The sequence below is a fragment of the Cynocephalus volans genome, chromosome 13 (assembly GCF_027409185.1).
Source record: "Cynocephalus volans isolate mCynVol1 chromosome 13, mCynVol1.pri, whole genome shotgun sequence".
Lineage (NCBI taxonomy): Eukaryota > Metazoa > Chordata > Mammalia > Dermoptera > Cynocephalidae > Cynocephalus > Cynocephalus volans.
The window spans coordinates 41,612,812-41,629,327 of NC_084472.1; the positions used below are offsets into that span (position 1 = coordinate 41,612,812).

General features: G+C 38.7%; 1 protein-coding gene across 9 annotated transcripts in view; it reads left to right on the plus strand.

Annotated features, from left to right (window-relative positions):
* Positions 1-8,494, plus strand: part of ARK2N (arkadia (RNF111) N-terminal like PKA signaling regulator 2N) — a 91,489-nt gene extending 82,995 nt beyond the window's left edge. For 7 of the 9 annotated variants that reach the window (XM_063076840.1, XM_063076843.1, XM_063076838.1 and 4 more), the window contains one exon: positions 4,687-8,494. In XM_063076840.1, coding sequence (XP_062932910.1) covers positions 4,687-4,876 — 190 coding nt within the window. In that variant the 3' untranslated portion in view covers positions 4,877-8,494. The remainder of the gene's footprint in view (positions 1-4,686) is intronic. The other 2 variants (XM_063076846.1, XM_063076845.1) reach the window with 2 other exon arrangements.
* Positions 8,495-16,516: the final 8,022 nt, after the last annotated feature.

The window sequence follows — 16,516 nt, forward strand, 5'->3', positions numbered from 1 at the left end:
AATATCTTTCCCTATTCTTTTATTTTAGATTTGATGTGATTAACGTAGCTTCCGTGTTTCTTCTAGTCATAGACTAGAAAGCATGCTTTCTGAACTAACGACTGAATGCATCTTTTATGGCTGCCTTGTATTGCTGTGATGAGCTCCTGTTATTACCTAAATGTTATCATTTCCAGATGTTAATTTTTGGACATTCCGGATTCACAAGATGTTCTTTGCTAGTGGGATGGAGATTTTTCCAACATTCTGTAGTTCTTCTGTGCCCACTTAATTTTGCTAGAAGTTTTCATTTATGACCTTCATGCCAGCATTTTTCTTTCTCCTTTGTCCTTTTTCCTCTCTTCTTCTGCCAGCCTCATTTGTAATTGCCTTAGGAAGATGAATGCACATAGAGCAGAACTTTCTGTTACAGAACTGTGTTGGAACAGTTTCTTTGGTACCTGTTTGGAGGCTTTTGTGAATAATCATACTCTCACTTCATTTAGTATGTAGGATTTATGGTCATTGGTGTTAATGTTGGTTCATCCCTCAGCAAAAGAATTGATGCAGGAAGCATTTAAGACTGATTGCTTCATAGAACCAATTGCTAACGTTAACCTGCAAAAGCTAAGTAGGGATATGAACATTTCCCTGAAATCACAAGGACTAATTTCATCTTCAGTTAGGAAAAATAAGTAGGAATTTTATCTAACAGGTCATCTTCAGGCTGTGTAAATGAGAACAAAAATGATTAATTTTTAATGTTGTTTTCTTAAAATAGTTAGACTACGATATCAAAAGCTGACCATCAAAGCCTGCTCTCTTTCTGTGTTTTTTTCCCCTTGTTTCTACTGTGAAGTCTCTCCTCTATTGGCTTCAGTATAGGAAGAGCAGGAAATTATTCTGTCAAAACTTATTATTTATAAAGTGTTTTTCTAGCATTTTGGGAAGTGAGGCCTAAGCATTTTCTTGGTTATAAATTTCAAAATATGACTCAAGGTCGTGTTTCATACCTGCCGCCAATCATATGCTGATTAAACTCTTGTGAGAACAAAGCCTGTATCTGTGCTAGAATTGGGTTAGATCAATTAAAAACCAGCGGAGTATGTTCCCATCCTGCATCTTTCATAATACAGAAAAACCATATGTATTAATGCATGAAAATCTCACAAAATTTTGAGCCTCTCACATTCTTCTTTACTGGACTTCGCAGGGCTTATAACAAATGTTGTGGTCTCACTTCCTCTTGAAATTCTTTCCCTCTCTATCTGGTATAAGTTATTCTGTAATGTACAGCATCTTATAAAATAGGTGAAATGTTTCTCAGTACCCTTTTGTTTACTAGATTGACCTTTCTGTCCTATATTAAAAAAAAAAAAAACCTTGTATCTTTATCCATTTCCTACCTACCACTTTTTTCAAGGTGGTTGAGGTCGTTAAAACATAAATAAAATTTTGAATGTTTTATTGGCTTATAAGACACACAAAAAAGTTATAGTGTACAGTTTAATTTTGCAAATTGCTTATACCCAAGTAACCAGCACTCAGATCAAGGCACAGAACAGAAGCTCCTCTGTGCCACCTTCCTCTCACAACCTCTTCCTTGCCTTTCCCCCTGTAATTACTATCAGCACTTCTAACAGGCTAGTTTTACCAGTTTTTGAACAAATCTTAAAGTCACTGATGACTTTAGAGGTCATCTTAGAATCATCGATAGCATTTCTGACGGATGCCCCAGCAATTGTTTGAACGTATAAAAGGCAGTTTATTCCATTTTGTGGTGGCTGTGATTGTTGTGTAGTGATCATCCAAAACTTGCTCTCCAGAAACTGATACATGGTTTCTACTATGCCTTGAGATCTCTGCACAAGGTAGAGTAGTAGTAGCACCTTCCATGGTGGCTACCCAGCTCACAGTGATCCTCCAGATTTTGGGAACTGCCCTTTCAGCTACAACTAATTGGAGCCAGGAAAGCTTTTGACCAAAGATGAGATCATCACATTCTCTAAAGAATCTAAAATTTTGAAGTAGGATATACAGACAGAGGGATGGGGCTTGTTCCATCATCCTTAGACTCTTTGAGTTACTCTAATGTCCTTCTAATAAATTCCTTTTTTTGCTTCAAGTAACCTAAGGTGGTTTCTAGTAACTGGAACCATCTGTAACATAACTACAGAAGTGATCTGTTTTTAGATGCTTTAAGAAGTGACTTATCTCCTTATTCTTCTCTCAGCCATTCCTCAGTAGCAAATACAGTCTCTAAACCTCTCACTCTCCTAGTCCTCCTCCTATATCAGACACTTTCTACTTTGCTGCTTATTGAATGTCTCTGGAGACCAGACAGTGCTCCTTTCTATCAAACATAGTGTAGTACTTCAGGTGTAGTCTTAAGAAGGCGTAGTTATTTAGTGCAAAATTAACCCCTGAGTAGAGACCTGATTTTGTCCTGATTCTGTGCTTAATTTGCTTAAGACCTTGGGCAATTGTCTTGATTTTGTTTTTCTCTTCTGTAAAATGAATAGATTAGATCACTGCCTGATGTTACATTGTATGATTATTTAGGGAACAGTGCAAAGTAACAATTGGGATTATATACTTCCTTTATTCAGAAATATTTCTAGGAATTTTTCCAAAGATTACATTTACTCTCTTTGTAGCTGCTCATTCCCTGAACTCTTTTTAAGTTTCTAGCCAGCTTTACTTCAATTAGTGTTTGCACAGATGAGCTTTGAACTGTTGAATAATTTCATACTTTTAAATTGTTAGTCTGGGTTTATCTCTTCTGACTTGCTGTGTTTTGCCTCACCCAGTTTGATACATCTGCAAAGGGAAAATATGGTGTAGAAAACAGTGGACCCAGAATCAGATGACCTTAAAGTTCTTTGGCCTACTTTCAAGCAGTGTGACTCTGGCCAAGTAAACCCGTTTAGCCTCTATTTCCCTATCCGTAGAATGTGGATAATAACTTCTTTTGTCAAATTAGGTTAATAGATGTGAAATTGCTTAGTGTCCTCAGTATTCTGTTGGCCATCAGTCATCAAAGTCATTTCTATAAATGTTGAATGGACTCCTTTGGTTGATGGTCTTTCATGATTACGTGGTCACTTAATCTGAGTTAATTTAATGGGTTGGACAGGTTTGGATTGGACATTGGGCTTTTTGTGCCTTATTTTAATGCTTTTCACTATCTAATCTTTCAAAATGTAGTAGCCTCTGGGTTAGTAGCTACTTAGCTCATTTCTGAACAGATGACAGGCCTTTGATAACTGTAACAAATCTGCATTCCGCCCCCTGCTCTGGCTCTGAGGGGTCTGTTTGCATCTCTCTGAGTAAGGGAGTGGTTTTCAGGCTACGGTTTGTAGTAGTAGGGCATCCTTCCAGGAGTTTAAAGAGTCTTTGGGGCAGTTTTGCAACTGAATCTTGTCCATTGTCACCCTAATGTACTTTTGAATGCAATGCTACAGGTAGCATTAGATTAAAGCTGGAATTGTCAAGTGAACCTAGCATAACTCATTGTATACAGATGGTCAGAACAGTTGTCTAGGAGCCACTACGAAAGTTTGTGTGACTAGACTTGTGACACTTATTACTTCTCACATATGCTAAATAGGGACTGGTCAGTAATTTAGATGTGAAGACATAAGCTGCATGGTAGCTTGAGCTGCTTGTCATCTTCTCGTGAGCCGAAACTTACTCAGTGCTTCATCCTGGAGGCTCACAGTTCTATCATTTGACTGAATATAATATAGAACTATAATATAGAACTGAAGCTGTCAGTGTTTCTGAAACAATTTTCTTCTAGTGAACTTTTGGTGTGATTGTCAGCAAGGCAGTTCTGTTCCTCTGATAGGCCCTTTTAGGGAATCTAAACTGAGTACTTCAGCCTTGTTACTTTCACTCAACCAAAGGTAAGCAGTTACAAGTCACATGTTTCTGTTGTGACCTTCAGGACAATGGAAACTGATCCTTTCTGCATAACCTAGAACATGTAGACTTTTAGAAACCTAAGTTGTAAAAGAATATTACTGTTACTGTTTTTGAAGGTATTATTACCAAATACGGTACAAAACTTTATTTATTTATTTATTTATTTTGGAAAGATGACCGGTAAGGGGATCTTAACCCTTGACTTGGTGTTGTCAGCACCACGCTCTCTCAAGTGAGCTAACCGGACATCCCTATATAGGGATCTGAACCCGTGGCCTTGGTGTTATCAGCACCACACTCTCCCAAGTGAGCCACGGGCCGGCCCCCAAAACTTATTTTAAGAACAAGTTTCACCTATTTGTTCAGACTGAGATTGTTTGGGCATCTTAATTTTGTTCTGGATTTATATGTTGCCCTGTCATGAAGATCCTAGAGGTTCAAGTCCAGAGAAACACCAACTGATTTTCAGTTACTGATCTGGACACAACTCAGGAGTTTTTGTCTGACAAGGCCCTTGGTCTTTTGAAGCCTAAACTGAGAGAGAGATAGACAGACAGATAGACAGACAAATATGGTGGGCCGAAGGGTGGGAGACAAACATGGTGGGCAGAAGGGTAGGAGACAAACATGGTGGCAAGATATTGACTGTGGACTTCACGAACTTGCATAGTAGGCTTATCTTAGTAAAAATATTGATCAGTACAACTGAAGTAGAAAATCTGTCTTTTATTTTTCCTATGGTGAAATTAACCATACTTTTGTTCTTCATCTTAATTGTAGGTGTGTTCATCCTCGAGGAGGTGTGATTCAGAGTGTTTCTTCATGGAAGCATGGCTCAGGCACGCAGTACGTTAGCACCCGGCAAACACAGTCATGGACTGCTGTGACTCCCCAGCAGACTTGGGCTTCACCAGCAGAAGTTGTTGATCTTACTTTGGATGAGGATAGCAGACGTAAATACCTACTGTAATACAATGTCACTGTGTTTCCTCTGCACTGTTCCCTTCCCCTTCCTCCACTTGTTGTGACATGGATGTTCATTGTCATAGCTTCAGCTTCAGAAGCTGTTTGTGGCATTTGTAGAATTGGAACTCATGGAAACCCCCACCCCCTTCTTTTTTTTTAAAAAAAGAAGTCAGTTAGGAAAATAACTTATCACAGAGAAAAGGATTTCTTCTTTCCTTCAGTAGGAATGTGAGAATGATGAATTTTATTAGACTTTATTTTACTTGGTGACTTTTAATCTTAGGAAACTTCACCTTCCTTTTAGAATAATATTTTAATTGCCAGGTAAAATGGATTTCAGTTTTTAAAAAATCTTTTATTTATTTTTCTGTACAATGAAATTAATATTTAGATTTGACCACTATCTGCCCACCCCATTGGCACTCCCATCTTAGGGCATTCGCACACATATCAGTCAGGTTCTATTGGCACCTAATAGGGCATGTGCATTTAAAAACCTGACCTTAAAAACAGAAGACAGAAGTATTCAATGCATCTTTTCTTTTAGCTTAAGTCTTCTGCCTTCTTTCCTGACTTAGCTCCTGGTTGACCTCCTACAACACAAATAATTAACATGCCCCTTTGTGTTTATAAATATTAAGGTGACTTAGTTTGTCTCCTTGTTGCAATAATTTATAACTTTTTGGAAAATGTCTTCTTTGGGGCAGAGGAATTTTGGATAGATACCCACTATAAGGTTTTCTGGGCATCTGAATGAAGAGAGTATCGAGAGATCAGTGGGAAACTCTCTCCCTCAGCCTTTTTTTCCTGGTTTATTCAAATAATGGAGAACATAGAAACCTGTTACTTATGAAGGACAGGAAAAGTTGTGTGGCTTCTAAGGCTACAGGCACTTGCCAATCTGAGAGGAAAATGCCTTCTTTCATTGCTGGTCTCTTCATGAAGGGTATATAACAACTGTTTAACGCCTGAGCTAAAATGGACCTGATGATGTATGTGGGTATTTTTCTCCTCTACCTTCTAAAAAAATATACCATAAGAAAAATCAATATATACCATAAGAAATCAGATGCAAAGCACATTAACGGCACTGTAAATTTTACAATATCTAAAAGGAATAGCAAAAGGTAGTAGGAGCTTCAGGGAATTGAGGAAATGCCAGCATCGGAATTTTGTGCATTAGTTACTACCTTTTATCCTATAACATGTTGTAGTTACTAGTGAATTATTTTGAAAGCAATACCTAGAGTTAGAACACTATGTATTGTGCACAAAGGGGAGTGAAGTAATGTTGGCCTAGAAGACCTCACCTTTTGTTTTTCACAGTTTGCTTTTTTTGTTTTTGTTTCCATTGTTACCATATGATGTTGCTGTGGCCCTTTGTCTCCCCAAACGCCTTGGTGGCTCTTCCATATCATTCAGCAAATGCATATACCATAGTGCATAAGGCACTATGTGGGGGTGGGTACAGTGGGGGCCACTGAGATGAACGAGACACATCCTGCATGTGCATGCGACAGAGTCTGCCTGGCTCCACCTGCCTGGACTTCTCTCCTTTTTTTGTATAACAAGTTTATTCCTTTATTCTTCTTCCTGTTGCTTAGTTCTTCTGTATATCCCTTCTTCCATGGGAATGTATTTGAGTGTATGTTATTTGATCTTCTCTGATAACATCTCGATTGATCTGGCCTCTGTTCTTCATCAGCTTTTTATTTTTCCTCCAATCTACTTTCAATAGGTCAAGCTTTTTAGATCATGAACTTCCAATTTAAGCACCTCATATATCAGTCTCTCCCATGGCCACAATTCTAGACAAAAACCAAAGACCCAGAGGCCGGAGCAAAATAGGACCTTCTGCAGATTCACTACTGGTGTATCCTTGGACCTTCACATGTTACTTTAGGATTAATTTATTGAATTTTACTGTTACACATCATTTTTGACTTGAATTAAAATACTAGACAAAGCAGAAATGTACAATTTCTTGCCTTTGTTTTCCAGGAAAATCATTGGGAAGAGAATAGAGTGTATTATATGACTTGAAGTTTTTGCAGCTTATTTTTACCCCAGTATCAGGGCAGAGCCCCGTTAAAGAATGTTTTTACGTTACCTAGTCATACGTTAATGGTATATTTTTTCCAATTTCATACAGCAGGTGATTTCCCATGACATATTTTCTTTAGTCCCTAATAGTCATCTGTGTAAAGAGAGAGAGAACTTTTTTGTGTGCTGTGTGCACTATGGATTGGGGAGAGTGGAGTTGTAACCAAGCTCTTTTCCGGCCTTTTGCTTTTACACCAGGTTGTACTTTTCCCTTACTTGTTTCTCTTCTAGCTCCCTGGCTACCTGACTTGATGTACCAGAACAGAAATTTAGACATTGAGATACAAAAAGGTGAGGGGAAGGGATGGTAGAGACAGTCAGCTCTCTCCCTTGCTACCATCCAAAGAGTGGGGATATGGTTTCAGGCAAGGTATTAATGATTAAATTCTGTGATTTATAGTTCTTATGACATTTGAAAAGTTTCTTGAAGGGATTTTTTTAAGCCATAGGTTTGAATTTGGTAGCAGAAGTAGTTCTTTATGCCTCATAGAACAATGTCTGTTCAAAGTAATATTTCTGCTAAAATGGTACATGTGGGTCACTGATTGGCTTATGCCACCAACTTAAGTTCCCTTTCCCTCTAATTTTAAAAAACAGAGCAGTAATGTGGCTCTGTCCATCATGACTGCCCTATAACTTATAACTGCTGCTCTCTAGTAATTGTCTTTTCATTTTGATGGTAGGGGCCAGAATAAATGGACTCCATCATTTTTTACAATCAAGCATCCCATAAGCTCTGCTTTTATTGTCATCAATTGTGAATATGAACCATTTGATTTTGCTAATTTAGTCATTTGTTCATCATTACTTTTTGCAGATTAGCACCACAGCTAACTTTAAAATGAATTTGTTGCCTGCTTTCTATACTTGTCACAAGGTTTTTGAAAAAGCTGGGGACACAATTTTGTCTTTTAGTTTTAAACTTTTTTTAAAGGCAAAGACCCCTGATCCCTGTTCTCCAATGCGTATAATGATGTGACTTCCATGTAAATATAAAAATGATTGTACCCTAACCAAACTTCCTCAGATTGTGCACTGTTTGTTTAAAATAATCACGTATTTTAGTCCAATGCTGTTGAATTTTTTCATTTTATTTAAAACACTACTTAATTTCTTTTAATAAATTTTAAAGGGTAGTGAGCTTAAAAAAAAATCACTGGATAACTAGGAAATAATTTTGTTGTCGTTTTGTTTTTTAAAGAGTATAAAGGTCATTGAAGCCTTTTGCTCCTCTTACCGTGAAAATGAAATGTTAGCCATTGTATGGCTAGGAACCAATGCACTTGGTGGTTAACAGATCTGCTGTTGCTGGAGTGTGAGCGTGGACTTGATGCAGTGACGACAAATCATTGCTTAGAATTAATGTTTTCAAATGTGCAACTCTAGTTTTTAAAACAAAATTTGGTTCTTTACATTCATTATTTAGTTTTTGTTTCCATTTAGTATTTAATGGTCTTTGGAGAAAAAAATAATAAAACAGAGTGTTATATATATATTTTTTGGTGCAAGATAATTTTTCTGTTTTTTGAAATAAGTCTGTAGCATAAAGGTTAAACTATTTTAAGACAAAATAAAATAGAGTGTATTTAAACAATGATATTTTCTGAGGTTTTTTTTTTCCTGTCTGCTTAAGTTAATTAGATAGTGCTTGGAATGGCTCTCAAGTTACCTTTTGGATGTGAAAGTGGATTATATTTTAACAAATCTTTTCATTATAAGATGCCTGATTTTTCCAAGCAACAACTGTGTCCTACTCCCAAGATGTTTTGCAGGTAGCCTGTGGTATGTCTGGTCTAGATAAAGATAATTTTGCATTAGCTTTTCTATAGCCCCCATCTCCCTCTTTAGCTAGATCAGTGAGATTTCACAGAGGACTAAAGGCTTTATAGTGCTGGGCACCTTTGTTCCTGGGAACAAAATTCAGCTGCTGGTCACTTCCCAGTGACCGACACATTAGGGTAAGACACTGCATCTGCATATGTTTTGCACGTGGTGGAATACTGAAGCAAGTATATGGTGTTTCAAAAATATTCTAAGGAACTTTTCCCCTAGTTTTCCAGATATTTTATTTGGTTATCAAAATGATAGGAACTACCATATTAACATCTCACAACTTTTGTAACTTATCTTTACATAAAGGAGAATGAGGAACCAGGGAAAGACCTATCTTTATTAAAACACCAAACTCCACAATCTCTTCATTTCCTCAAGAACTTTTAGTTCTGCTTGCACTGGAAAGAGATCTGTTAACAATTAGGAAATACACTGTTAACAAGCAGGAAATGTTTTTCAGTTTTTTGAAATGGTTCTTTTATACTACCTTTTATCTGAGACCTAGACATATTAATGCCTGTGAGAAACTCTTCTCTTTTTTTGACTCTAGAAGAAAATTGTTTACCTAAGACCCTGCTTTTGAACCCTTTTGCCCTTGGATACTGCTTTTGAAGAATAGACTAGGCACAAGTAAGTGAAATATCTGTGGCTAGTACTTTATCTCATTTGGGCTTCTTCCTTCTATTCTTTGCTGGCTTCTGGCCTTCCCTTCCCTTATTGTTTTTCACAGTAGATGCCAGCTATTTATAACTTTACTTCAAACAAAAAGCTACAGATAAATCTTGATCAGATATATAAATATTTCTTCAGCTTTATTTTTACAACCAAAGTAAAGTGAATTTCTTCTAGATTTTGTTTTAACCATATTACTGCTCTCTGAAGCAGTGATCCTCATAGGTCATTGGTAGGTATGATTTTCTTTATTTCTGACTCCATGTTTGAGAGCACTGATGCATATAGAATTAGAGAAGTTCCTGGGCTACAGTGAATCTTTGGTTGGGAGAATCTGCCTGGAGCAAAAGAAGGCAGTAGTAAGTAGTGGAAGGAGCAAGAAGCTTAGAAAAAGATGAAAGTGATGCTCGTGAGTATCAGACATATAGAAAGAGCATCCATTAGCCCAAGAGGTTGTGAATACTGTCTGTGGTTCAATTCAGCGCTGCCGTTGTACTGCTGTGCAGGTGACATGCCTTCTAGGTAGAGACAGTTTTAGGCAGGGATCCCTTTGTGTAATGAGGATTCACTGTTTGTTCAAGCCTTGACTGCCCCATTTGTTGGGGTGGGTATGTAAAGGACAGAAGTGAGTGCTGGTAGTGAAATCAAGCTTCAGAAAGGAGGTGTGGCAGCAACAACTGGTGTGATATGCTAATAAAGTGTGACCTGCTTTATTAGCAGTTGATTGTAAAAATTGGTTGTATCTGTTTAGCCTCTTACTCTTTTGGGAAGGAAGCTATTTTGTATAGCTTTTTCCTTTGTGCTTTGATAATTGACACCTCAGAGGAGTCAAGATCTCTTCCCTTTCCATGATTGCTCCATCCTGAGAGTGGGAAGGTGAAGTGTTGTGGACTCTTAAGTCCTCACTCAGTCTTGTGACCGATTCTAAAGCAAGCAGATCTGACTTGAAGATGGCTGCAGCATGAGGGGGTCAGACCAGAGTGTGGGTGAGTGAGATATAAAAGGCCTGAACCGGGGAACAGGAGACCCCAGAAAGGCCATGTGACTGCTAAGAGATTTGGTTTCTGTACCTGTAAAATCAAGAGTGTCTTAGATTTTTGAGACTGAAAGGTCAAGTTGTGTTATTTTAGGAGATAATTCATTGTTCTATAGAGCCATCAGGCTTTTCAGGCAGGAACTCAAAAGAGAGCTGCTCACTCCAAAAAGCTGTTCAAAGGACTCTGTTCTATCATCTCACTTTAGGTTTTGGAAGGCATTGGATGACTAACACCCACAGAACCTTGAATTTCTACAAATTCTTTATTTTCAAAGTTTTAAAAGAATGTTTATTTCAAAATTTCCACATGGGGCAAAAGTAGTACAGATTGTTATCTTAATTTTACAGATTGAAAAACTGGGAACAGAAGAATGATAGCATATCCAGATTTACATAGCTAGACTTCGCAAAAGCAGATTTTTTTTTTTTTTTAAATAATTCAAATTGGGACTTTTTAACTTTAAGAAAAACAAAACCTTATTTCTCTGCCTCGTTTTTCTTCTTTTTGTTCTTAATTCTACTTTGTTCTGGCCTGAGAAGAATTGAAATTCTTCCTGAGAGGGTAATGTTTGATTGGTTCCCTTTTTCTTGGACAAGTATTCACAGATTTAAACATATTGTGTATCAGTACTCTATACCTAAGTGTACATCGTAGCTCAGGCTGCAGAATGGACATGGAAACTTTTTCTGTAGACAGAGATTCCCCATCTCATAGTTTACAGAACAGGAAAATACAGATGGCCAAGAAACATAGGAAAAGATACTTGAGCTCACTACTAATTACGGAAATGCAAACTCATATTACAGGATGCCATTTCACTTAGGCAGAATTAGGTGGGAATACATTTAAATCCAACAAGGAGACAGAACAATGGCAACTTGCTTGTCTGCTTATGAGAGCATAATTTGCTACAACTATTTTGGAAAACAGTGGGATTGTCTAGTAAAGCTGAATATGTACATATATTCTAAGACCCAGCAATTCTACTTTTTAGGATAATACCCTTGACCAGTATTTAAACTGTGGTTGCATCCTACGTAGGTTGTGGAATCAATTCAGTGTTCGTTTATAAACTAGCTTTTGTTTATTTCTTTAAGGAAATAGAATAACAAAAAATAACCAGAGACAGTATTGTTACATGAAACTGTTGTTTTTTATATACTGATAAACATCTACACAAAAATATATGTCTGTGTGCATAGGATCAAGGTGCAAAATGTATTTTACTGTTAGTTGTAGAAAAAAAAATGTGGAAAGCCCTGGCTTTAGGGAAACTAGTTTATGTGCTCCCTATTTCAAGTGGATCCATCAAGAGGGTGGATAATAATGTATTTGTATGATGTTAAACCACCATGGAAATTAATGAACTAGAGCTACATTTATACACTTATTATATCAACATGGACAAATCTCGACAATGTGGAGTGGAGAAAAAGCAAGTTGCAGAATATGTACTACACGATTCCATTTACTTCATATTTAAAGACACAAAACAATACCACATAGTGACAAAGAATATATACACATGTAGTAAGAATATAAAGAAATTTGTGAGAATAATAAACACAAAATTCAGGGTATGGTTACCTCTGGAAGGAGAGGTATGGAGGAGACACATGGTACTTCAAATTTCTTAATTTGGGTAGTGGGACACAGATGTATGTTATTTGTACATTTTTGTATATCTTAAATATTTCATAATAAAATTAAGTTTTTTTCTGTTCCAAGTAGAAAGAATTAAAGCTCTTTTATGACTTTCCCAATTTATTAGTAGAAATAAATAAGACCTGAGGCTGATTCCTTTTAGATGCCCTCCACCCTTCTTAGATATGTCACCAAAAACATGAAGCAACAACAAAAAATAAATTTAATACATTGGACTTTATCAGAATAAAAGGACACCATCAAGAAAGTGAAAAGACAGCCCACAGAATGGGAGAAAATATTTGTGAATCTTAAATCTGATAAGAGACTTGTATCTAGAATATATAAAGAACTCTTATGACTCAATAATAAAAAGACAAAAAAAAATTTAAAAATAGGCAAAGGATCTGATTAGATATTTTTCCAAGGAAAATATACAATTGGTCAATAAGCACATGAAAAGATGCTCAACATTTTCATGTCATCAGAGAGATGCCAATCAAAACCACAAGATACCACTTCATACCCCCTAGGATGGCTAGAGTCAAAAAGTGAGGTAACAAGTGTTGGCAAGGAAGTGGAGAGCTTGGAACTGTCATACACTGCTAGTGGGAATATTAAGTGGTGCAGCCACTTTGGAAAACAATTTGGCCATTCCTCTAATGGTTAAACATAAGAGTTATACTGTATGACTCAGCATTCTGCTCCTAGGTATACACCCAAAAGAAAAGATATCTACACAGAAACTTGTACACAGATGTTTATAGCAGCACTATTCATAATAGCCCAAAAGTGGAAACGACCCAAATGTTCAGCTGATGAATGGACAAGCAAAATGTGATGAAGCCACATAATTGAATATTGTTTGGCCATAAATAGGAATGAAGCACTGATACATGCTACAATGTGGACTGTCCTTGAAATCATTATGTGAAGTGAAAGAAGCCAGTTTCAGAAGACCATATATATTCTATTTGTAGGAAATGTGCATAATAGATAAATCTATAGAAACAAAGTAGATTAGTCATTGCCAGAGGCTGGGGGGAGGTGGTAATAGGGAGTGACTGTTAAGGGGTAAGGGGTTCCTCTTGGGGGTGATGAAAATATTCTAAAATTACATAGTGGTGATGGTTGCACCCCTCTAAATATATTAAACTGAAAACTTTAAGAGGCTGAATGTTATGGTATGTAAGTTGTATCTTAATAAAGTTGTTACACAAAAATTCTGATTACCTTTGGACTTGAGGGTATGGTGCTTTAAGCTTTTAATGTCTTGGCATGAATAGAGGCCACACGCTTTTTAGAAAATGGGTTTAGATAGTGGGAGCAGAAAGGATAGTAGGAAGGGGCAACCCAGCTACAAGGGACCCCGAAGACCAAGATGGGGTCTTGACCAATAATTGAAGACCAATAATTGAAGGCAAGTGCGACCAACTTTCTCACTGCAGACTACCCAGACCATGAAATACGACTTTCAGAGGAGACCTACCCATTGTGAAGAGAAATGTGGTTTGCTGAGGTTTCTGTGCCATCCAAACCTGCCACATAGGGGTGAAGATTATCCAGAAAGAAACTAACCTTTATTCGCTGTTCAAGTGTTAGTGTGTAGCAATTTCCGGTGAAGGCTCTGCAGACAAGTGGTATGGGGTGGGGGGCGAAGGGTGCAGGTGGGTTACCCCTCAGGGCAAGGGCATGACCACAACCTGTGAGCTCCTGGGACCTGCCCCTGGCTTGGCCCCTTGGCTTTTACACAGAAAGTTTTGCAACCACTGGCGGGGGTGGGGGGTGGGGGGGTGGACAGGGTGCTGTCTGACAGCTGACATCCTGCCAGAATGGCCATAAATGCATTCTTTGGGCGTTGGGGTGGGGGCAATTTCTCACTATACATGCCTTTTCCCCCTCCGAGATTCTGCTGCAGTGATTCCCACTCCCTCTTTGTTGCAAGCCCTGAGAGTCACTGTCACTGCTGAGAGTTCATGGTGTCCCTCAGGGGTGCCAAGGCAGAAAGCATGTTGGGACCTTGGATTTAGGCAGTGCTACATATTTCTCTTTCAACCACTTAATAGTCTTTTACTTCTCAGAGTCTTGGCTAAACTATGTTGATTAGCTCTTTGGGCTCTTGGCAGCGTGTATTCGTTTATTACATTAAAAATGCATACCATTAAAAATGCAAGCCTTTCGCTCATCAGTGAAATATTCAAAATCCCCTCAGCACTCTTTCAGGCACCAACCAGTCAGAACTAGCACTGGAAATATGACTGGCACAGGCTCCTGGAAACCCCGGTCTGTGTGGCAGGTGTGGTATTAACCCTATCACTGCTAGAGTGTGTAGATCCTGGGGGGTGAACAGGGTGATGAGGAAGGCATTCAAGCAGCTCAATGTATTAGTTTGTTTTCTGTTGCTTATAAAAGAATACTGGAAATTGTATAATTTATAGAGAAATGAAATTTATTTCTTAACAGTTTGGAGGCTAGGAACTCCAAAGTACAGGGAACACATCTGGTGAGGGTCTTCTTGGTGGTGACTCTTCAGAGCAACATAGGCTGTCACATGGTGAGAATAAGGCAGGAGCAAGAGAGAGCTGACCTCCTCACTCACCTTATAAAGCCATCAGAACCACGCCTATGACAACGCATTAAACCATCAACCCATTACTCCATGAATGAATCAATCCATTCACAAGGGCTCAGTCCTCTCATCCAATCACCTCTCAAAGGCCCCCCCTTTCAAATACCATAATAGGATTTCCCACCTTCTTAACACTGTTAGAATAGGGGGTCAGGTTTCCAGTACATGAACTTTTGGGGAACACAACCCATAGCAGCACTCAGGGCTGGGGCTGTTTGCCAACCAGAGCTGAAGTATGTCATTGTATTAACAACTGATAGAGCCAAACTAGTACATTCACTTAACCTCTGTGTGCCTCAGATTCCTTATTCATAAAATGGGGATAATAGTACCCACCTTGTAGGATTGTCCTAAAGAGTAAATGAATGGAGGCCAAGTTCGAGCTATTAGTCTTGTCAGCCCTGCAGCACTCCTTGTTGTTTGGCGAGCTCAGCTAGAAGTGTGTAGACCAAATAAAACCTGTCTGTAGGCCTGCTAACAGTTTCACAGCAACACAGTTAGAGCATTACGTATGTTCTTCAAACAAGTGAAATACTTTAAAGAAAGCAGCAAGCAACAGTTTGGTTATGTGATAACTGGCAAGGAGTGATGAAAATTCACAAGTCTCAAGATCTGGCTTTGAGTGCTGCCTTCATTGCTAACAAACTGTGTGACCTATGAGGCCAGCCTTCTCCCTAGATGTCACCTTCTTTTGTGAAGGGAGCTTTTCCTACCACCATCCCTAGATTTTTTTGGTGGGTGGCAGGAAGTCAAATCAAATAATATAATAGCATAGAATGATTCACAGCACTTTAGAAATTGCAGGCTCGAATGATTACAGAAGCAAGGCTGGTAATGGAAGTAACTCATTGGGCCAGATAAGAGACATTTGTAGAGTGTGACAAACTAGAAAGAGCTTATGCTTGGCCAAAGGGGAAGCTGCAACACTTGTTGCGAGAGAGTACCGGTTCGATGGTGCCAGATCTTTGGATTTTTCAAGAGAAAATGAAAATCTGGATTTTTAAAATGCAAGTGTGAAATTTCTGATTTGTAAATGTTCGTGTGTGGCCATGGTCAGGCCTGCCAAACACACAGCTTGGTTAGACCTGTTGGTGTAGGAAGAAATAAAAATAGGGTGGATCAGACACTGATGTGCCACCTCCCTGACTGTCCACCCTCAGAGCCTTTCTTGCATGAGGTAAAAAGCAGTGAGCCTGGGGTGGTCTGGTGCTCCCACCCTCATTCTGTGCAGGCCCCTGAGACTTTGAGCTGCAGTTGAGTCACTCATGTAAGGGACAGAGTACACCCAGGGAGCTGTGGTCACTTAAATCCTTGGTCTGACATATTTTCTCTGTGTATCTCTGGCTGGCTAGACAGACAGCCAGTGGAATGGAGGTCAGTTCTGTCTCATCATTCTCACCAGCCATATCACCTGGGTCATTCTATTTGGCCTAGCTCAGCCAGGAACTGTGTGGGCCAAACAAAACTTGTCTTCAGGCTTGATAAAGCCTGTGGGCTGCCTGTTTGCTGCCTCTGTACTACGCACATGTCAATGGTTTAGCCAACACTTAATATTTGCTATGTGCTAGGCATTGGGTCAGACCCCGGGGCCAGTCCTCACCCTCAAGTAGCTGGCTATATCTGGTGTAACAAACCATTGTCACATAGCCTGACAAGTGTTAAGATTAGAGATCCATGCAGGTTGCTGTGAGAACAAAAAGAAAGCCCCCTAAGCCAGCTGGCAGGA